At 47.5% G+C, this 23,592-nt stretch overlaps 1 protein-coding gene, 1 long non-coding RNA gene and 1 other non-coding gene across 7 annotated transcripts in view; 2 read left to right on the forward strand and 1 right to left on the reverse strand.

Annotated features, from left to right (window-relative positions):
* Positions 1 to 22,308, reverse strand: part of Prkar1b (protein kinase cAMP-dependent type I regulatory subunit beta) — a 121,875-nt gene extending 99,567 nt beyond the window's left edge. Inside the window, exons 1-2 of one of the 5 annotated variants that reach the window (XM_031338460.1) lie at positions 22,164 to 22,308; positions 19,403 to 19,601 (exon numbers count right to left, since the gene is read on the reverse strand). In XM_031338460.1, the coding sequence (XP_031194320.1) occupies positions 19,403 to 19,601; positions 22,164 to 22,174 (210 nt within the window). In that variant the 5' untranslated portion in view covers positions 22,175 to 22,308. Of the gene's footprint in view, positions 1 to 4,583; positions 4,710 to 19,402; positions 19,602 to 21,451; positions 21,647 to 21,752; positions 21,979 to 22,163 lie in introns of those variants that run through there. The other 4 variants (XM_031338462.1, XM_031338461.1, XM_031338464.1 and 1 more) reach the window with 4 other exon arrangements.
* Positions 4,632 to 8,910, forward strand: LOC116068642. Its single transcript, XR_004109646.1, has 3 exons — positions 4,632 to 4,910; positions 6,908 to 7,030; positions 8,492 to 8,910. It is a non-coding gene; the product is annotated as an uncharacterized LOC116068642 (long non-coding RNA).
* LOC116071562 lies at positions 16,677 to 16,783 on the forward strand. Its single transcript, XR_004110973.1, has one exon. It is a non-coding gene; the product is annotated as a U6 spliceosomal RNA (small nuclear RNA).
* Positions 22,309 to 23,592: the final 1,284 nt, after the last annotated feature.

The following is a 23,592-nucleotide window of genomic DNA, read 5'->3' on the forward strand; positions in this document are numbered from 1 at the left end:
GAAGAAGAAGAAGAAGAAGAAGAAGAAGAAGAAGAAGAAGAAGAAGAAGAAGAAGAAGAAGAAAGTCAGAGGGATGTAGTTCAGTGAGTGGTAGAGCCCTTGCCTAGAATCCCCCAGTGAGGGACTGGGGGGGGGGTGACTCAGTGGTAGAGCCCTTGAGGGGCTGGGGTGTGGCTCAGTGGTAGGGTTTTGGTTTAAACTCCCTCAGTGAGGGGCAGGGCCATAGTTCTGTGTTAGACTGTTGGCTTAGCATGTCCAAGGTCCTGTACCCAGTACTGCCAAGACAAGAAAAGATAAGACCATACCAGAAAGCAACTGTCAGAGCATAACCTAGCCTGAGAGTTGTGTATATATAGACAAGGTCTCCAAGGTCTTCAGAGTGAAACAAGGGACTTACAGTTCACCCCACAAGCTCCTAATCATCATCACCCCTGGAGGAGGACCCTTCACCCTCAGATACCATTGATGTCTTGTCTCTTACATCTCCTGGAGATGAAAACCATGGCCAGCTATAGGGTTAGCCTATCTCTCTACCATCCCTCCCCAGACAATGGTTCCTCTCCTGCCAGGCTCTGGGCATCTCCACATTCCCTTGCTCATAACTGGGCAACTCTGCCAGCAATGTCTCTCACCCCAGACCCTACATTTCTGTATTGAAAAAGTTTGTTCATGAGCCTGATCCTGGTGCCTGATGCCAACCTCTCATATTCTGTGGCCACCATTGAGTATCTAACACCCAATGGGGAGCTCTACCCACCCTGTACCGTGGTCTTCAGCCCATAGTCAACAGGACCTATCTCTGGTACCTTACTCAGCTCCTACCATATGAGTATTCATTGTTCCCTCTGATGGTTGCTCTGCCCCAGGGCCATTTCCCTTGCTGTTCTGGCATCCAGGCATGCCTAGAGCTCTCTCTATGTGGTCCCAATTCCCATCCTGAGGTCTGTGTCCCATCATTACTTAAACTTCAGTGACATACTGTTACAAGCCAGATGGTCTTCCCTCTCCAAATTCATGTCCACCTCAAACCTCACCAGGAAAAGACATTTCTCCACCAAAATGTGTCTAAGGATGGAATTAAACAAGATCACAGACAGCCTCACAAATCCAGTGGGAACGCATCTGTAAAATCTGTAAGATATTGAGACACAGGAGAGACCACAAGAGGATGGAGACAGAGATTGGAACAACACACCTACAAGTTCTACTGTGGGCCACTAGAGGCATGGGTGGCAAGAAGGACCCTTCCCAGACCCTTGGGAGGACCACAGACCTGTGATGACTATCCTCAGAGTCATGACCTCCACAGTGCTAAGACTGCCTCAGAGACTCAGTACTGGTTTAGGAAAAACAGAGACGTATTAGAGAGCTGTACCCTCTACCCCTACCCCCAGGTAACACAGGGAGGCCCAGGAAGGCAGTGCCTGCACAGACTTGAGTCTGTCCTTCTTTGTTTATGACAGCCCCACCATGATCTCAATAGTGGTCACCCTCCCCCGAACCTCCAGAGAGGGGTCTCAACTGTGGGAGATGCTCAACATGAGCCCCAATTCCACAGGAAGAAGTGAAGGCCAGAGAAGGTTGGCCATCCTTCTAACCATTTAAACTCCTCCCTTCCCATTCTGGACTCATAGCTCTCTCAACAACCCCACCCAAAGCCCTTTTAGCACCTTGAATGGCTCCCCTCTGGTGGCATGAGCATCTGGCTCAGCCAGGAGTCTTCCTGGTAGAACAGAATGGCAAGAAGTCCTTCACTCTTCTTAGAAAGGTGTGTGATCATTGTACAACACATTAGCTTCACCTCCCATCCTCCATCAACTGGAAATAGTAAATGAGACTTTCTAGAAATGAAGAGTTTTATAAGGTTTTTTTTTTCTGATTTTTGTTTGTTTGTTTTGTTGTTGTTGTTTTGCTTTATTTAATCATTTTTTGAAGTGGTAACAATGCATCCTAGGGCTTGACATATGCTAAGTAAGATCTCTACCACTGAGTCATGCTCCAGTCTAGGCAGGTGTTGAACATCCCAGCCATGCCTCTACCCCTGTGTTTGCTTTTATATTGAAACAGGGTCTCACTACATTGTCCATGTTGGTCTTGAACTTATAATTCTTCAGCCTCAGCCTCAGGAATAGCTGGGATTACTTCTCATCCTCTTCCCCACAACCCTCGTGACTCCTCTTGGCTCTTGGTATACCCTCAATCCAGAGCCCTTCCTGTACCATCAACATGATGGAGTCTTCTACCAGGATGGAGGCTCATGGATTCTCCTGAGCAATGGGCATGGAGCTTAGATGGACTAGCTGCCTTCTCACCAGTGCCTTCTAATAGCCCCAGAGAGAGTCCACCCAGTGCAAGAGTGACACCTTGGCTCCTAGATACCTGTCTTCAGGTGCACAGAATGAAGGATCCTGAAAAACGACTGCCGTGTCGGGAGAACCAAGGCTGGGTCCCTTACTGTGATCCTGAACCTCCTGCCATGACTTTAAAAAAGAAAAAGTCCTTTCAAACACGCAGACACAAGAAAGAGGCTGGCTATGTGAGAACTCAAGGTGCCTTAGCTTCCCGCTGGCTGTGAGGTCTGTAACAACCCAAGCTGTCCCATGGACCTGTGAAAAATGAGAGCCAGGACTAGGGGTGCGGTTCAGATAGGGTGCATGCTTTCAGAAGACCCTGCCATATAAAGTCCTATCCCTGTGTCCTATCCCTGGCACCAGATAAAGCAGAGTACCTGCAATCCCACTACTCAGGACCATCAGGGGTTCAATGACAGCTCCTACTACATAGCAAATTCAGAGCCAGCTTGTGACAAACAAAACTGGCCCTACTGTGAGAAATTCTGCTGACTGCCATTTGACTTTTGTCCTGGGAGTAGGAATCAGCATAAGAGACCTTGTCAAACAGACTTGAGCAGCTGTGGCTCCACAGGGGATGCTAGGTGTCAGCAAAGGCCCACCAGCATTGTCTAGAACCCCCAACCTCCTCTTGCTAACATGTGACTGCTGGGGCCCACTCCTCACAGAGGTGGGTGCAACAGCCTGCCTGTGGCTCTAACGAAAGAGCCCATATCTCCACCTAGCAGCATGGCCAGGAAAAGGAGCCCATCACCCACCATGGAGCCTCATCCCCAGTGACTGGCTGAATCTCAATGTTTCAAATCAGCGGATCCTGAACACCCAGCCAGGAAACCACAAAGAATGTTCAGTGCAGTTCTACAAAGCTGTTTAAAAATATCTTTTATAGAATTTCCCGCAAGAAGACAGCAGGTGGGTGAGACTCCTCCCCTCCCTCCAGACACTCCACGCTAACGATAGTACATTAAATATGCACATATATAAATCCACGCCGCCAAGGAGAATGGGAGAGCCGCCATCAAAAGGCTTTAGGAGATTCCTAGAAAAAGGACAGCCAACCCAGGCGTGGGATCCAGGACAGACAGGGGCTTCCTTAGCTTCAGGAAAGGTGTGCCCTGTAGAACCCCTGGAACACAGTGGCAACCACAGCAGACCCCAGATGAGGAAGACAGGACCAAAGCCCAGCCCCTAGGCAGGTCCAGCTCCACGGGCCCTCATTGCTTCCCTTGGCTTAGCCTTCATTATGGAAATGTTCAAAATAATACAAAAATATGACTTACCAAACACCCAGAGCCCAGACTTACCCAACATCAAAGGAGACCCACTCCTCCACTCCCTCCTTAGTCACACATGCATGAAGAGAACCTAAGATGCTACCACATAATTTGAAGAAGCAACCATGTCACTGGAAAAATGAAATTCTGCCTGCCAGTTTGTGGACATAAATAGCATCAAAATAAATAACGTATTCCAGAAAGGATTTCTCCACCATCACATACTTCAAAGCCAGGCTTCGTGAGGAAGGATGATGGTTTATCCAGTGTGACAATTTATATTAAAGGATATCAAGCAACACATCTAGTGGGTGGCCCTTCCGTGCTTGTGAGAGCCCTGCTCTGCATGAACCCAGAATCCTCATCTCCCCCTCTACGTTGGAAGGTGGAAGCCCAGTTTGGGGAAAACCCCAGGTAAAGTTGGGCACAGTAGAACATACCTGGGTGTCCTCCCAGCACTGGGGAGGCTAAGGCAGAAACACCATGGCTTTGAGGGCAACCTGAGTTAGGCAAGACCCTATCTCAAAGAGCAAATGGTAGAGTTAAGAATGTATGTCAGCAGAGTATTCATTTGGCATGCTTGAAAGCCTGGGTTTGACTTCCCAGCAGCCTCATAAGCAGAGAGTGGTAGTGCACACCTATAATCCTAGCCATCCAGAAGGTCTGTTCTACATGGTGAGTTCTAGAACAGCCAGGGATATGTGGTGAGACACTGTCTCAAAATCCAAAACAAAAAGCAAGATAAACAAAAGAAAAGAAAATGCACAGGTACAGACAGGGGCTCCAAGAACAAGTTATATTCTTGTAGGAAACATCTGGATTACAGGACATTCCAACACTCCTACCTCCACCCCATTCTGCCACAGGGGTCCCTGAGGGCAGCTATAAGGGAAGCTTCCACCCATGCCCATGAGATGAAGGCTGGACCTCCCACAACACCAATAAGAGGCTGGCTCACCAGCCCTATACTATGAGTGTAGCCCTCAGCATGTGGCTGATTCATTTCTCTCCCATACCTTCCACTGGCACTGGCTACCTCATCTCACTCAGAACCTGGCACTCTAGAACCTCAGGCCAAGTGACATCATCACAGTGTCCTGTTACCTTGACAACCAACCTCAGCATCTTGAGATGGCTGCCATTCTCTTATATCTCTCTCCATTGCCAGCACCAGAACAGATCAACAATTAGTCCTGGAAATGCCTTGTATGCTCAGAGAGGTCATTGTTGGGTTGTGTGTATGTGCTTGTGGAGGTCAGAGGACAACCTGAACTCTTGCTCTCAGGTGCTTTTCACTGGATTTTTTTGTTTTGTTTTGTTTTGTTTTGTTTTCTGAGATGGTGTTTCTCCCAGGCCTGGAACTCTCCAAGTAGGCTAGGCTGGCTGCCCAGCAAACCTAGCTGCCTCAGCCTCCCCTGTGCTGGTTCAAAAGGGCCCACTGCCTTGCCTAGCTTCTTTTTAAAAAATATATATGTATATTAATATAAATACATATTCAAATACATAAATATGCAAATATATGTTTAAACACAGAGATATATAAATATATTTAAGTAAGATATGTGTAGATATATTTAAACATAAATATGTGAATATAAATATATATTTAAATACATAAGTATGTTAATACATATTTAAATAGATGAATATATGATTATAAATATATTCCTAAATACATAAATATGTGAATATATATATGGAGTCTGGGGATTGATCTCAGGTCCTCATATTTACAAGCATTTTTATCAACTGAGTTAAAAACTCTCCAGCCCCATTACTGGTTTTTGTTGTTTGTTTTGGTTTTATTGTTTATTTGTTTATTTGAGACAGGGTCTCATATAGCCCAGGCTGGCCTCAAACTTGCTATAAACCTTAGGTTGGTCTTGAACTCCTTACCATTCTGGAATGCTGGGATGACTGATGTGTGTTACCCGCCCCGTTCATCTGAGCCAACAGAAGTTGTGGTTATGAGCCACGGCCACAGAAACCATCTCACACTCATGGGCCATTCCTACTTAGACCATGACTCTAGCTAGTGATTTCTTCTGTGGCTTGAGTGACAGCTAAGCTCTGGATCTTTGCTTTTAGAAGTAATTTAAAACAATAGCTGCGAATGATATAAATACAGTGCTCAGGTATGAAACTCTCAAAAAGTTAAAAATTTAAATGAAAAAAAAAAAACTGGGCTGGCGAGATGGCTCAGCGGGTAAGAGCACTGACTGCTCTTCTAAAGGTCCTGAGTTCGGATCCCAGCAACCACATGGTGGCTCACAACTACCCATAATGAGATCGGACGCCCTCTTCTGGTGAGTCTGAAGATGGCTGCAGTAAATTACGCCAGAGAGAGCAGGGCGGAGGGAGCGGGCTGGAGCAAGCAGGGCCAGCAGAGGTCCTGAGATCAACAGCAGCTACACACATGATAGCTCACGGCCATCTATACAACTACAGTATACTCATACATACAAAATAAAAATAAAACTTAAAAAAAAAAAAACTTGGGGTTGGATGACATATCAGCCACACAAGCATGGGGACCAGAGATGGGATCCCCAACACCCACATAAAAAAGCTGGGTATGTGGTCAGGTGTTTGTATTCTTGGTTCCTGGAAGACTGATAAACAGATCCCATAGGTCTCCACCTAGACAAGACTAATCACCAAGCGCTGCAGGTTAAGAGAGACCCTGTCTCAAAAAAATAAAATAAAATAAAACACTGGACATTGATCTCTCTCTCTCTCTCTCTCTCTCTCTCTCTCTCTCTCTCTCTCTCTCTCTCTCTCACACACACACACACACACACACACACACACACACACACAACCATTTGCTCACATGCATGGACGCACACATGTACAAATTCCAGCACAGTTAACATTTACTGTGACAGACACCAACCTATAGACAATATTCTTTACATATATATAGCTATTTGGGGTTAAAATGGCAATGAACCAGGCTTGGAACCTGAGTCTCTATAAGCACAGACTCATATCATCTCCCAGACCCGATGAGCAATCTCTCACACAGGCTGACAACTTCCTTTATGGTGCAGATGCTCTTCCCTCCCGCATCCCATGAGCTGGTCCTGAGAGGTACCCAAGGATCCACCCTGTGACTTCATTCAGGCCCCTCAGCAACCCTCTGAGGGTAACAGCATTACAGCCCACCAAAGGAATGCATTGAACTACCGTAAAGATGAGGAAGGGGCACCCTTAGTTGAGAAGCCTGCACCCACTCTCTGGGTGGGTTTTAATTTTGCCCCCATGTATCTGTCTTTCTAGTAACTTAGAATCTATGTTAAAATGTCTCTTGGCACCAGCCTGCCCGATGATCAGAGTATGATGCCAGGATACACAAGTTGGAAGAAAAGAACCAACCCCAAATGGCTCTCTGTCCTCTCCTGTGTAAGTCAAAACATACTCCCAATGAATAAGTGTAATTTTTAATCTTTAAAATTATTTTATGTGTATGGATGTTTTGCCTGCATGAATGTCTGTGCACTATGCGTGCCTAGTGTTCACAGAAGTCAGAAGAAGGCATCAGACGTGGAACTGGAATCACAGACGGTTTGTGAACCAGGGTTCTCTTGAAGAATAGCTGGGACTCTTAGCCCCTGAGCATCTCTCCAGCTCCAATGAATGAAAATGTGTGCTAAGAAACCTCAGCTCTGTTTCACACTAGCCCATCCTAAAGTTCTCTTCTGCTGTGAGGACTGCTGCTCTTTCTGATTTTATCAAAATCAAGAAAAGATTAGAGAAAATCCTACAGCTGCTATGGGCCTGCAGTGTGGAGCCATGCCTCTGTCCCTGCCTCCAATGGCAGATTTCCCTTTTCCAGAAACTTCATATCAACGAAATCACCCATACATGGTCTCCTGTGCCTGGTTTCTTTCACTAAGCTTCATGTTTCCAGAGTTTGTTTATCTTAAAGCCTTCAGGTATTGTTCCTGTTCATGGCTGAGTCATATTTCATTATAGCCTATCAATGCTTCCTTCTTTTCATGGCTGACTAATATTCCACTGTATGGGCATACCACACTTTGTTTAGTCGTTTGTCTACTGGTGCATCTGAGCTACTGTGAGCAATGCTGCTGCAAGCATTCATGCGCAGATGTGCCTGAATATCTATCTTCAGAGCTTAGGGTGTTCGCTCAGATGCAGAGTTGGCGGAGTCATGCAATAATGAAGGTGCTACTTTTTTATATTACACTTATATGTGGGGAGGTGAGTATGTATGCTGCGGCATATGTATGTGGAGGTCAGAGCAACTTGTGGACATTAGTTCTCTCCTTACATCCTGGGGATTGAACTCTGGTCAACAGGCTTGTTAGCAATCACCTTTACCCACAGAATGATTTTACCAGCTCCAATGATCTACTGTTTGAGGAGCTGCTGGCTGGACTCTTCTCCATGCTAGCTATGCCATTTTACATCAGTAACATTGTGAGGCTTCAATTCCTCCACACTGCCATCAACATGTTATCTCCTCTCTCTCTCTCTGTCTCTGTCTCTGTCTCTGTCTCTGTCTCTCTCTCTCTGTCTCTCTCTGTCTCTGTCTCTCTCTCTCTCTCTCTCTCTCTCTCTCTCTCTCTCTCTTCCCTGTTTTATTGGTTCTTTCGGTTTTTGTTTGGTTGGGGTTTTTGTTTTGTTTTGTTTTGTTTTTGGCTTTTGGTTTTTGGTTGGTTTGTTTTTGAGACAGGGTTTGCTTGTGTAGTGCTGGCTGCCCTGGAACTTGTTCTGTAGACCAGGCTGGCCTCAACACAGAGCTCCTCCTGCCTCTGCCTCCTGATTGATGAGATTAAAGGCCTGAGCCACCACTGCCCTGTTCAATATCTTATTTTCTGTTTTATTTTGTTTTTAATACAGTCAACAGGAATGGCCTTTGGATACCTCAACTTTGTGAGAACAGTAAGACTCAGATGTTGGAATGACCTGAGCCAGGGACAGAAGGTCCTGTCTAGACAAGGACCCCAGCATCCCACAGAACCGTCCCCAAAGGAACAAACCTGCTACCTGGAGCTAACGACTGAGCAGGGGAAGAAGGGGGCCATGAATCTTCCCTTTGAATGAGGCTCCAAGCCAAGTGCCAGGCAACTGCTGTGAATCTCTAAAGGCCCATCTCAGAGCCACCTCCAGCAAGAAGATTCTGTATGGCTCCCTTTCCTCTCCCCACATCTAAAGCATTCTTATTTAAATGACTTATGGCCTTGAGACAAACAAAATGACCTAAGCCTATCTTTGGGCTTTAGCTAGGAGTAGAGTACTATTAAATGATGTTAAGAACAGTTCTTGCCTGGGTAGTGGTGGCAGAGACAGGCAGATCTCTGCGTGTTCAAGGCCAGCCTGGTCTACAGAGTGAGTTCCAAGACAGCCAGGGCTACACAGAGAAACCCTGTCTTGAAAAATAAACAAAAACAAAATACAACAAAAACTCAGTTCTCATGGGTCAGCTAGATGGATTAGTGCATCAAGGGGCTTGCCACCAAGCCTGAGTTCTGTCCCTGGTGCCTACATGTTTGAAGGACAGAACCGACTCCTGCAAATTGTCCTCTGACTACGAAAGCAGAGTGTGTGAAACTTTCAATGGTGCCCAACCAGAGCCTTCCTTCACTGCAGTCCTTCCTTGACTACTTTGTGTTTTGTGTTGTCCGTAGTGAGGAGTAAACCCAGGGCCACAGGCTTGCTGGCATGTGCTCTGCCACTGAGTTACATCCCTAGCTGTGTGCACACTTTCCATCTTTGTCATTGGTAGAACAGGCTAAGCTGGTGACAGTGGCAGCTGCAGAATGGGAGCGATGGGCCAAGTGGTTCCAGGGCCACTGGTAGCAAGGGATGTTTGAAAAGCTTCGAGGGGCCTGGGGCAGATATCAGGGACTGCAGGCTCCAGTCATAGGAGGAAAGCCAAGGGGTTGCCAAGATTCAAGGGCTGAGGATCCTGACATTCGGGACCCAAGAATTCTAACACTCACACCCAAGACCAGTTCAGAAACAGAGATACCAGCAGATGCTGCCCTCTGCTGCTACTGCCCCTGTGGCTGCAACTGCTGGGGAAAGGGGATTTACCAAATGGGTAGTTGGTTAGAGCCCAGAGCAGAGGGCCTCCAAGCATGGGCACCTAAAGCCACAAGCCTGTGGCCTCTAAATCCAGGAGCAATTTATCCCTGCTCTCCGTGTAGGGCTCTGGGCCTCTTCCTCTGCCCATCTGGCCTCTAGGCTTTGGGTACTCAGGAGCCCAGGATGGAGAGTCGTTTACCCACAATTCCTAGCTAGGAATAACAGGACTCCAGCCAACTCATTTGTACTGGCATCTGTATTTTGCCTTGTTGAGCATAAGCCTCACATTGTCTCAGAAACAGTGTCAGGCCATTGCAAACACCAGTGGAGAAAGTGAATGAATGAGTGAGTGAGTGAATGAATGAATGAATGAATGAAAAGGTAGCATCTTATATCATACACCTCACAACACAAGCTTCCACTCAGCCACCCAGCTACCCTGTGATGAGGAGGATCAGGAATGAAGATGCAGGGGTCACAGTGGCCCCCCTGTGAAAGGACCCCTGAAAGCCCTTCCAGGATCAGTGGGAATTCAGAAAAGTGTCACCCCAAATCAAGACATGGGTGGCAATGGGTAAGTCATAATGGCTTTGGCTATGGGATGGACTCAGGGACAAATTCTGGTTTCATGAGTCCTTAGATAGTGAGGCTGTATTGAGACAAATCACCTCTCCCAGACCCATGGCTCATTGGAAACATACAGATGTTCATGGGTTGCCCTGTGCCTATTGGTGGCTCCTGTTGCAGGAGAAAGTGTGGCTTTGCTCCCCTAGGTCCTCCCCTGAAGACTGTAAATAACACTCACACACACCATCACAAAGATAAGCCACCTCTCTTCATTACCAGAGCCTTAGCCTCTAGTTGACACCACTGGTCCTGACAAAGAATATTTTTCCATCTCAACAGACAGGGGTCAAGTTGAGCAGGATACAGGTGTTCCAAAACATCAAAGCCGTGGGTTTCTGGAGTTATCAGGGGAAAGCAGAGCAGGGCTTTGTGCCAGTCAATCTCTTCTAGCCTTGTCTCCTGCTTTCCCTCTGGCCAGTGCCAGCATACCCCCTGCTGGTACCCCCCTTTTGGGATTCAGAATCTCCTCTGGCCTTTCAGACGTTCCCCCCCCCACATGCACACACTTCCTGTCTCCTGTTTTTTACTCTAAAGCAGGACAGTGAGGGTCAAGGGTTAGGACAGGCTTTCCCAGCCAAAGGAATTTTCCTAACAAGTGTGGGAATGAGTTTCCAGAAAGCTCCTTCAGAATGAGCCCAGAAATGAAGAGAAGGGGGGACTGTCCTTCCTGCCCCCTGGGGACCAGCCAACTTCCTGGGCTCTGAATGGTGTTCTCCAACTGACCACAGTTTTCCTACACGCCCAGGACAAAAACCACAGACGCCAAGGGGAAGCCCAACATAGGGGTGGGGGCTGGACTCAACAGAGGTTTGACCCCTTTGAAGGAACTCAGCATATCCCTGGGGAACACACAGAATTCCTCAGTCCTACCAACGTCAGTTGTCTATTTTCCTACCCTGGAGAACAAGATTCAGGAGGGTCAGAGAGTGGCCATTTCTGAGGGAAGGCATCCCAACTTGACAAGAGCATCCACGTGGGACAGGGAGAGCAAGAGGAGCCATTTGTGGGCCAAGTCCCAGAGGAGTTCCCCACATAAGCTCAAGGCTATCCCTCTGCACACTGAAGACCCAGGTCTAGAGAAGGAGGTGGGTATTTGAGGACCCGATTCTCCTCAAATCCTACCAGAGTAGGCTGGTCACCAATCCTGGCAGGCATCCCAAGAGCTTCTGGGATATAGCATGGGAAGCTGTGAGTAAATCTGCACATGTGGGGAAAGTGAGGACAGAAAGGGGGAGCGTCTGGTTTGCTAGCCGTTCAGCACCAAGAGTAGAAAAGAAATCCAGTTCTTCAAGTATTTATCAAGCACCTACTGTATACCAATCCTCACACAGAAAATAAAACAGAGATGAAGCAAGGGGAAAGAATCCTACCCCAAGTTTGGAAGAAGACAAAGAGGACTTCTGGGAAGAGGAGCCTTCTAAATTGATCCTAGATTTCAACTGCCACCTTAAAAAGAGGGTCCAGGAGCAGGGGACGGCCAGCTGAGCAGTTCTAAGTCACATAGGGCCACCTCCCTGCCAGCTCTGTTCAGAAGTCACACATCTTTCCCCACCTGAGACACATGGAAAGTCAGTTTCTCCCCTTGCTCCGTCTCTGTTTTCTCACCACTACGAATATGCAAGCATGTGCATGTACACCTGTATCCGCACGCAAAGGTTAAAATTAAAAAAATAACAATAGGTGCTACTAAGGGCTCAGCCAGGGAAGTGTTTATTGTGCAAGCCTGAGGACCGGAGTTTGGTCATTGGAAGCTGTGCAAAGATGGAAGGAGACAAGAAGACAGGAATAAAGACACAAAAGACAGAGATTAAAAGGAAAATAAATCGGAGGCTTAAACCAACCATATCAATTACATTAAATGTATATGATCTACAAATGAGGTGATACCTGCATATCATTTGATGCCTATATAGGAATGAATGGGAGTTATTATTATTTGCAAATAATTTGAACACACCAGATCATTGGTAGATATTATCATATCCGACTTTAAAACCTAAAACCAAGCCAGGTGCAGTAGTGTCCACACCTCTAATCCCAGCACCTGAGAGGCTGAGGCAGAAGGATCACATGTTCAAAGCCAGCCTGGGCTACAGTAGAAATGGGGATGTGACTCAGTTGGTGGAGGTCTAGCTGCATTGAGTCCAGGATTAGCTCCCCAGCACCACCTAACACAAGGTGTTGGTGGGGGCCACCATCTTTGCACTGAGGAGGTGGAGGCAGGAAGATCAAGAGTTCAAGGCTATCTATCCTCAGCCACATAGTAAACTTGATTTTTGTTTGCTTGGTTGGTTTTTGGTTTTTGGTTTTTTTCAAGACAGGGTTTCTCTGTATAGCCCTGGCTGTCCTGGAACTCACTCTGTAAACCAGGCTGTCCTCAAACTCAGAAATCGACCTGCCTCTGCCTCCCAAGTACTGGGATTAAAGACGTGTGCTACCACTGCCTGGCCATAGTAAACCTGAGACCAGCTATGGCTACAAGAGATACCGTCTCAATCAATCAATCAATCAATCAATCAATCAAAAAATAAACTTAATTAAAGAAAGGGGAGAGATAAACACGAAACTGATGCTGGAGTCTCAATAGTCCTTGTTATTGACAAAAGATCAAAAAACTAGCAAGAATGCAGAATGGGGCTAGGGAGATGGCTCAGCTGGTAAAGGTACTTGCAAAAGAAGAAGAGAAGGAGGAGGGTGGGCTAGGAGGAGGGGGAATGGGGGAGGAGGGGAAGAGGGAGAAGGAGGGGGAGCAACTCCTACAAGTTGTCCACTGACATTTACAAATATATACCACACAAGGCACTGGAGCCCACACCATACATGTACACACACACACAATAAATTTTAAAATAAAAAATTTAAGTCTATAGGTATTAGTTGTACATCTTTAATCCCAGCAACAGCAAGGCAGAAACAGGTGGATCTCTGTGGTTTCCAGGCACCACTGGTCTAAAGAGTGAGTTCCAGGACAGCTGGGAACTATGTAGTGAAACCCTGTCTCAAAAATCTCATTTAAAAACAAACAAAAACAAACACACAAAATGTCATGACCCTGAACTCTACAGAGTGCTCTACCGGATCTCCTGGGGTGCACAGGAGGAGCCACCCTGAAGCCACACTATCATCTGCCAGGAAGCACGCATGAATGAACTGAAAAGGTTAGGAGTCACCCAGTGCTCTCGGACCACACTGAAGCCAGACCTGAGTAACGGAGACATCTGGAAAATCTCCAGATAGTGCAAAAATTAAACAAAGGAAAAAACTTAATGAAGGAAACAAAGCTTAAGTCTCTAGAGAGATAGGAAATATCCTGAGCTGAGTAAAACATGAGAGAAGAAACCCTGAGCATCAAAAATGTGTCAGTGTTGTCAACGTTCCCAAAGCGGTGTTCACAGGAAATGTGTGGACTTCAATGTTTCCTTTCAAAAAGAATTAAACTGCTATTTTGGCATTTCACCTTAAGCTTTGGAAAGGATACAGCCATCCATACGGCACAAAGAAGGAAATCATAAAAATAAGAGCAAACTCAATGTCAAATAAAAAAATAAGCATCTGGAAAGTAGATGAAACTGTCTCCTTGAAGAGACCAAGGGGCTGGAGTAACGGCTCAGTGTAAGAGCAATGGCGGCTCTGACAGTTGCTCCAGGTTCAGTTCCCAGCTTGCAACCATCTGTAACTCCAGTTCCTGGGGATCCAGTGCCCTCTTCTGGCCTCCAAGGCTACCTGCTGTGTGTGTGCTGCACAGACATACATGTGGTGCACAGACATACATGTGGTGTGCAGACATGCATGCAGGCAAAACGCATAAGATAAATTTTTAAAAGGAAAAAAATCATTAGAATGGATAATCCTCTAAACAGGCTTGTTAACAATAGAAAGGTGCCAGGCAGTGGTGGCACATGCCTTTAATCCTAGCACTTGCGAGGCAGAGACAGGCGGATTTCTGAGTTCGAAGCCAGCCTGGCCTTTAGAGTGAGTTCCAGGACAGCCAGGGCTACACAGAGAAACCCTGTCTCCAAAAGCAAAACAACAACAACAACAACAACAAGGCACTAATTGCTAATATTATGAATGAAATGGGGCATGGAGAGCTGTTCAGATGGCCTCCCTTGCTGCTCTTGGTGAGGACCAGAGTTTAGTTCCCAGCACCCACATCAGGTGGCTCGCCAACTGCCTGTAACTTCAGCTCCAGGGGATTCAACATCCTCCTCTGGCCTCCACAGGAACCCACATGCATATACAGAGAGAAGGAGGGGGGAATAACAAACATAATTGGTTTTTTTTTTTTTTTTACAATAAATAAAATATGGGGCCAGCAAGATGGCTTAGAGGGTAAAGGGACCTGGTGTGCAACACCTGGCAACCAAGTGCTGCCCTGGAGCCTGGCAACCATGTGCTGCCCTGGAACCTAACTGTACTAGTAATTTTTAATTTCTGATGGAATCATCTGGAAAAAGTCTCTAAAGTCTCAATGAGGGATTGTCCAGATCAGGTCGACCTGTGGGCCTATCTGTGGGGAACTGTCTTGATTTCCCTAATTTGGGCTGGAGGGGTGGGGTGGAGGGGATGGGCAGGGAGGACTGGACATGCCCATTGTGGGTGGGGCCATTCTCTAGGATTAGACTAGTGGTTCTTAACCTTCCTCATGTTGTGGTGACCCCTAACCATAAAATTATTTTTGTTGCTACTTCATAACTGCAATTTTGCTACTGTTATGAATTATAATGTAAATATCTGTGTTTTCTGATGATCTTAAGCGGCCCCTGTGGAAGGGTCATTCAACCTTCCCCCCAAAAGGGGTCCTGACCAGTCGGGAACCACTGTTTCAGGTCAACAGAGAAGCCAAGTGACTTGGTGGCATAAACCTTTAATCCCAGTACTCAAGAATCAGAGAAATATGTCTGCAAGTCCAGCCTGGTCTACATAGTGGAGTTCCAGGCCAGCCAGAACTACATAGTGAGAACTGTATCTCCACCGAAAACAAAAACAAAACAAAACACAGACAGACAGAGTAGAGAAAGCAAGCTGAGCACTAAACCTTCATGCATTCATGTTTCTTGGATGTGGTATGACTAGCTGCCCCCCACTCCTACACAGGCACACATCCATATATACTCATACACACACACGCACACACACACACACATGCACACACGCACACGCTCACAAGTGTGTACGCACACACACAGAATGCTGAGCCATTGTACACTGAGCAATCATTGGAAAGGATGTCCCCGCAGAACAGATGACAAGTAGAGAAACACGTAAAATATAAAACTGCCACTATCACATAGCCACACCCAGCTAAAGACTGTTTAAACAGCACACTCAGCAGGGAAGGGGTCGGGGATAGGGTGGCTCAGTTGGTAAGAGGGTTAGCTTCATAAGCATTGAGTCCTGAGTTTGAATCCCTACACTCATGTAAGAAGCTGGGTGTTGCTGGGCATTGTGGCATAAACCTTTAAGCCCAGAACTCAGGAAGCAGAGGCAGGTGGATCCCTGAGTTGGAGGCCAGCCTAGTCTACAAAGCAAGTTCCAGGATATCCAGGGCTACACAGAGAAACCTGATCTCAAAAAACCAAAACAAACAAACAAGCTGGGTGTGGCCGTAAGCACCTCTAACTAGCTCCAGACTGAACGGAAGACCATCTCATGGAACTAAGGTAGAGAATGATGGAGAAGGTTGCCCTACATCTGTAGGATAGCACATGTGTATAGACACCATAACAAACACACACAAAAACAACGAGAATAAATAACACTTGGGGCGAAGGCGGGAGCCTTTAAAGAGTTTTTATATGTTCTCCCTAATTCTAAACTTAAAAGTTTTTCTTTTATCGTCCTGGACGATATTTATTTGCTTTTATTTGTTTTTCTGTTTTGTTTTGAGTTCTATTTTCCTGACAGGGTCTCCCTATGTAGCCCAGGCTGACCTTGAGATTTTGATCCTCCTGCCTCAACTCCCTGAGTACAAGGGAGGACAGGCATGTACCACCAAGCCAGGCTCGTGAATTCTTGTTTTGGGTTTGCTGGGAAAATGGCTCAGTCAGTAAGGTGCTTACAACTATAGTTCCAGGGCCTGAGTTTAGGTCTCCAGCACATTTGTAATCCCAGCACTAAGGAGACAGAGCAAGCCACTCCCTGGAACTCAAGAGCCAGCCAGCCAGCTGAATGGGTGAGCTCCCGGTTCAGTGAGAGACTCCAAATAACAAAGCAATGAAGTGGAAAGGGATTAAGGAAGACACCTGACACTGACCTCTGACCTCCACACACAGGTGCACACATCACAGGTACCTGTGTACATAGGTGCACATGAACACCTACACACAGATACAAATTAATTAAATGACAATTTAAAAAATACATTTTAGTGCTCGCTTCAGCAGCACATATACTAAAATTGGAATGATACAGAGAAGATTAGCATGGCCCCTGCGCAAGGATGACATGCAAATTCGTGAAGCGTTCCATATTTAAAAAAAAAGAAAGAAAGAAAGAAAGAAAGAAAGAAAAGAAAAAATACATTTTAAGCCAGGCAGCGGTAGTGCATGCTTTTAATCCCAGCACGTAGAAGGCAGAGGATCTCTGGGCGTACGAGGCCAGCCTGGTGTAGAGTGAGTTTAAGGACAGCCAGGACTACACAGAGAAACCCTGTCTTGAAAAAAAAAAAAATAGATGGATGGATGGATGGATGGATGGATGGATGGATAGATGGATGGATGGATGGACAGACAGATATTTTTAAAGTGTTTTAGGGAGTTGGCTAAGTGGTTAAGAGCACTTACTGCTTTACAGAGGACCCCTGGCTCTGTTCCTAGCACCCATGCTGGGTGTCCCACAAATGCCCAAAACTCCAATTCCTGGGGATTTGACACCCTCTTCTGGCCTCCAAAGCCACCTTCAGCTATGTAGCATACACATGCACACACACACACACACACACACACACACACACACATATATATTATATATATAGTTAACAATAACAATAAATTTTAAAATATTTAAATAGATACTATTTACTAGTTTCTTTTTTTTTTTTCAGAGTTGGGGGTAGAGCCAAGGCTTTTCACAGCTCTATGCCAGTTATGCACTGGACCCTCCCACTGAGTACCACCTCTCCACTCCTGATGGAGAGACTGTGTTAAAAAGAAACACAAGGCTCAGGTTTTTGATCCAGGCATGATAGTGATGTCTGTAGTTCCAGCACTCAAGGGCTAAGGCTATGATCAAAGGCTATGATCCCAGGAGGATCATAAGCTTGATACCAGCCTAGGCTACATAGCAAGACCCTGGTTCCAAAATATACACAAGATGGACTAGAGATGGTTCAGCAGTTGAGAGCACTTATTATTGCATAGCACCTGAGTTTGATTCCCAGCACCCACATCTCACAGCTGTCCATAACTCCAGTCCAGAGGATCCAGTGCCCTCTTCTAACATGGGTACACAGGCATGCATGCAAGCAAAAGACTCATAAGTAGAATAAATAAGTATTAACAAAATATTTATGTTAAATAAATACATTTATATTATGAATATAAAATAGAATAAATAAATAATTCATAAAAATTAAAAACAATAATAATAAGTAGTAGTAGTAGCAGTTGCTTTAGGTTGGAACTATGGTTACAGGAGGCCGCCATGAAAAGTGTCTAGCAGCAGATGGTTCACAAATGCCCAAAAGCAAGCCGCAGCCTGACGGGGCTCCCCACATTTCCATCTGGTCTCCAACACACTGGGACAAGGGAGAGTTAAATGACCTCAGGTGACACTTAGCAATACTCTGGGTGGAGAGCTATGGTAAGGATGGAGCTGGTACCTAGGAGGGAAACAGGATGAGAATCCTGCTAGCCAGCCATCCCAAGCAGAGGAAGAACCCAGAAGAGGGGCTGGGGAACCTTGAGGGATGTCATTCACTGAGGAGCCAGTCATGAGCGCCTGTGTCCTCAGAACGGTAGAGCTAGAGAGATAAGGTAGAGTGTACTTAAAATCCTTGCACTCTGGAGGCTGCCGCAGGAGGATTGTAAGTTTGAGGGCAGCCTGAGTTACATAGTGTGAACTGTACCACAAAGAAAGAAGGTGGATGAGAGACAGTGCATGGGAATGAGCTTCTTCCCATCGGACATGTCTGGGGCAAATTCCTCCATCCACACTGCAAGTTCAACATGCAGATCACCATGGACCTGGACCATGCACACCTCCACCACCTGCATGATCAGATGCTTGCCTTTAATTTGTTTTTATGTATGTGTGGGTCTACACATATGTATGCGTGTTCATGTGTGTGCACATGTGACATGTGCGAAGCCAAAAGAAGGCCCCGATTCCATGGGAACGGAGTTACATATGGTTATAACCCACCAGGTGGGTGTTGGGAATTGAATCTGGTCCGGAAGAGTAACCAGTGCTGACAATCCGGCTAGGATGGCTGGCCACTAAGGCTTCAGAATGGTTTCTATCGCTAAACCTCAGCTAGGCAAAGTGGTCCAGGCCTGTGATCTCAGCACTGAAGAAAATGAGGCAGAAGGATTGCTGCCGGCATAAGACCAAGCTGGACTACAATGTGAGGCCTTCTTAAGATATACCATACCATAACCATAACCAGACCTCATCCTCATCTGCCCCGTATGAAACCAGCCAGTGAGCCCTGTGGCCACTAACCAAGTTCAGAGAAATAATCCCTGAACTAGTCTGTGACAGTTCTGAAGACTGTAAACCTCAAAGAAATAGAAAGAGAGATTGTGGGACCCAAAGATGAACCCAAGGCCAAACAAAGAAAAGACAGTGTCAAGTCAACTGTGTTACTGGGAATAGAGCCCAGGGCCTTATATGGAGGGCGGGGGGGGTGCTTTATCACTGAGCTACACCCCCAGCTCCTCACTGGGCAATTCTAGGCAGATGCTCTACCACTGAGCAACACCCCAGCCCCTCACTGGGGGATTCTAGGCAGATGCTCTACCATTGAGCTTTTGTCCCAGCCCTGCTTCCCACTATCGTGACTGAGATATAGGGACATCACTGTCTTGGAATTCCAAGGAGGGACTTGAAGCAGCTTTTCCCAGGCCACCTACAAAGGATACTAGAGGCACTGACCTTCTCCAGCTTCTCGAAGTGCTCCCGGAGGAATCGCAGTGGCCGGTCCGGCTTGGCAACACAGAGGTGCACAATGCATTCTTTGAGCACCTGCTGGATGCCATGTTTCTGCACGTACATCTCGCATCCTTTCAGGGAGTCCTCATCCTCCGAGTGGAAGCATGATGGGGAGGCCATGGTCGGAATGTCTTTTACTGTCCTGTTATGGAAGATACAATCAGCTTTAGGAGGTGCTGGGCAAGCCAAACTGTTCTGCCGCTGTGCTTTATAAAGTACACATGGGCTGGGCCTGGTGGTTACAGGCCTGTCTCGCCAGCTACTCAGAAGACAAGGGCAGGAGGATTGTGAGTACAAGGTCTGCCTGAACAGGACCAGCTTATCAACTTAGTGAGCACCTGTCTCTCAAAGTAAAAAGAAGCCTGGAATGGGTTTAGATGATAGGACTTCGTTCGTAAAATACTAGCCTAGTATGCAGATTTCATTCCCCTGCACTGGTAAACTCTGCAATGATGCAGAGCTATAACCCAGCACTCCACAGGAGGTAGAGACATGCAGATAAGGAGTTTAAAGTCAGCCTTTGCTACTTGCAATAACAAGTTGGAGGCTAGCCTGGTCTACGTAGACTTTGTCTTTAAAACGAGGAAGGATACTGACGGGATGGTTCAGTAGGTATAAAACATCTAAGGCCCAAGCATGAGGACAGAAGGTCAGATCCACAGCACCTACATAAACGCTGGGCAGGCATGGTGGCCTGCAATCCCAGTGTGTGGGAAGTGAAGCCAAGATCCCTGGAGCCAGCCAGCTAGCTAGACTATCTGAATCAGTGAGCAACGAGTGCAAGGAGAAACCCTGTCTCAATATATAAGGTGGAAAATGGTCAAGGAATATACCCAATGCCAACCACTGGCCTTCTACACACACGCACACACACACACATACAGACATGCATTCATGCTCACATTCACGCAAAACATTTAATTTAAAAAAGGAAATAACAGAGGGCTGTACATCGGTGGGAGAGGGCCTGCCCAGCATGTAAGGCTTATTGCTAATGATTAACTCCAGTGAAGGGTATAACACCAGAAGTCACGTTTGTCAAAGGATTTTCTCTGATGAATTGGTTCATCACTCAAAGGCTCAAATGCCTTCCTTACCTCTGAACAGATTCTATCCAGGATAGAAAAGATCAAGTATGATTTGTATACGGTTCTTTCTCCGTTTCTGAGAAATTTCAGGTGGAATAAGTTGGATGTTTGGCGCCCCCACTATGCAAACCATGATGCTGAAAGGCTTCATTTTTTTTCATCCACCCCCTCCCCCTTTTAAGGTTGATGTTGTCACGATCTAAGGCCCCAGCGCGGGTGGGTGGGGCGGGGGGGGGCTGCTGTCAAAGGATTGAGGTGGCTTGTTTCATGAGAAAGGGGAAGGGGGTAAGGAAAACAATGGAAGTGAGCTGAGGGGTGGGGGTGGGGGGGCTTGGAAGACAGTAACAGAGGCCCGAAGGCTCTAGAAGACTCTAGTATGTGTCCTGCGCAGCATTGAGTCACACTGTCCAGGTCACCGCCCCGCCCCACACGGATTGGATTCATCCAGCCTAGAGGCCTTGGGGTTTGAAGGGACCCCATGGCAGACGAGGAGAACGAGATATACCTAGCCTCTGAAGGATGGGAGATTACACCACAAACACACACACACACACACACACACACACACACACACACACACACACACGCACACCGTGACTCGCCCCCAAGCCGTGGGCCCAGGGAGGAGCAGTTGGGGATGCCCCCCAGATGGTGGTGGGTGCAGGGCGCCCCCAGACCCTGGTGGGTACAGGGGACCAGCCCAACCTGTCCTGAGAGCTTTTACAAGGGCCTGGTTCCACCTCGGGACTCCAACTGTTCCCCCTCCCTCCACCCGGGTAGCCCCTCGGGGCTGATTGCGCCCCTCCCCAAATCCCTCGTGTCTCCGTGAGTCCCCCAGTTCCCGCTGAGACCCAGCTCCAGATAAGGCCGGGTCCCTACATAGACCCCACCCCAGCCTGCGTACCTGTAGATGCGCGGTGCCCGAGGCCGGAGGCAGCTGCGCGAGGACGCGGGGACGCGGGGACGGCGAGCGGGTCCCCACACTGCAGCGGCGCCGCCCTCCGCCCGCCCCCGCTGCGCGCCGCCGGCCTCCAGGCCCCGCGCACCGCGCCCGCGCGGGTCGCCCACCGACCGCTGGTTTCCCCAGGGACCGCCCCACAGCTGTCTCTGAATGCCAGGGACACCCCGGAGCCCGGTCGTGCAGGCCCCGCTCTGCCGCCCGGACCTCCTGCCACCCAAATCCTCTCCCCCTAAGCTCGCCGGACCTGGCTGGCGCCGCTCCTCCGGGGCCCAGATACTCTCTCTGCTCAGGGCACAGCACCGTGTTCTGTCTGAGCTGTCACCCTGGAGAGGGCGAAGTCTCATTCAGTGCCTGCCCACTCTAAAGCTGAGGCCTGTAGCAAAAATTAGCCACCACGCATCCTGTCCTGCGCCATCTGCTCCTGTGGGGATAGAGTCCATCTTCTCCCAGTGATCTAAGCTGCAAGAGGGAGGATGCATGCGACTCGAAGGTGCTGGAGAAGACATCTCCAATCTTCCTGGCTTACCTATATTCTCCAGCCCACCACTTATCCCCCCCGACCCCTACTCACCTATCCCCCAACTCACCTGTCCGTACACCCTATTCCCCAATCGATTCTTCTATTCACCTGCCCCCCTCCTCTATTTACACTCACCTGCTCCCCATATTTGTTCCTCCACTCGCCTGTCCACATTCCCTATCCTTCAGGGATACCCCATTACTCAGCTGCCTGATACCTTTTGCCACATTCACCAGCCCACCCCCTCCTGACACTCAGGGCTGACTGTGGCCCACACCTCTTCCGTCAGATGTGAAGGTAGACAGCCGTAATAAGGACATACTGCACTGGAACAGGGCTCAGTTGATATCACGCTTGCCTAGCACTCATGAGCTCAGGTCCCTTCACCAGCGATGCACCAACATGGCAGCACACACCAGTGATCCCAGCACTTGGGATATAGAGACAAGAGGATCGGCTCAAAGACATGTTTGCCTAGGAAAGCAAGTTTGGGGCCACTCTTTGCTACATAAGATTCCGTCTCGAATAAAATCAAATCTAAAATGAAATTAATAATAAAACAAAACAAGAATATATATGTGATAAAATAAACAAAAATAATAAAATGAAAAGAAGATGCAGCTCACACTTCCCTAGCCTTGCCCTCCTGCCCTCCAGCCTGCCTTCCCAGCTCTGTCACCTGACAGGCACACACTTATCCTGGGCACATCTAGTGAGAAAGGGTCTTTTTTCAAGAATTTAAGTCCCATCTCACCGGAAGGAAAACATGCCAGCCTAAGTAACTCATGTGCTTGAACTGCTCGGAATTGCTACAGGACAGCGTTTTGTTGTCGATCTCCTCCTCTATTACCCATTTTTCTCTCCAGCCCCAACTCCTCCTGGCTCCTGCAGGGATGCAGGAAACACTGAGCAAAGTCAGCAAAAGAGAGTCTTTTTTTAAAAACCCTGGTACTCAGGCGGTGGGCTAGAATGCTCCAAGACTGCTCCCTCCTCTCCTTCTCCCTCCCCTCTTCCTTTTTTTTTTCTCTCTAATCCAGGCTAATCTCAAAATCACTAAGGATGGCCTTAAACTGCCAATCTTTATTCCTCTACCACTTAAGTGCTAGGCTTATATAGGCATGTACAACTTGCATAAATAAGGACTGGGTTTTCTCTCCTGGGGACCCCCACCCCAGGGAGCACTCTGGTTTTTGAAGTTCCCTGTAAAGGCTACCCTTTGTGCCTTTTCTTGGGAGAGGTGGGGTGACCCTCTCCAGTAAACCTCAAGAACAGTCTTCAGATCACAAGGCACACACAAACAGACGGCTACTGGAGTGCACTGCCTGAGAGGCAAGTCCCTTTGCATATCCTGTCACCACAAGAGCCCTTGGTCAGGGGTTGGCCATCCGGAATTATGGAACCAAGCAAGAACCAAGTCCCTGGGCCTTACAGCAATGTCTGCTACTGTGACCCCGTGAAGGCAGACTCTGCCATCCTTGGATACGCCCAAGCTACTCTGGTAACCTATTCCAGGGACCTCAACTTCTTGAGGCTTTCTTCCCAAGGCTGCCTCCCATTCCCCTCC

Source organism: Mastomys coucha, unplaced genomic scaffold, assembly GCF_008632895.1.
Source record: "Mastomys coucha isolate ucsf_1 unplaced genomic scaffold, UCSF_Mcou_1 pScaffold22, whole genome shotgun sequence".
Lineage (NCBI taxonomy): Eukaryota > Metazoa > Chordata > Mammalia > Rodentia > Muridae > Mastomys > Mastomys coucha.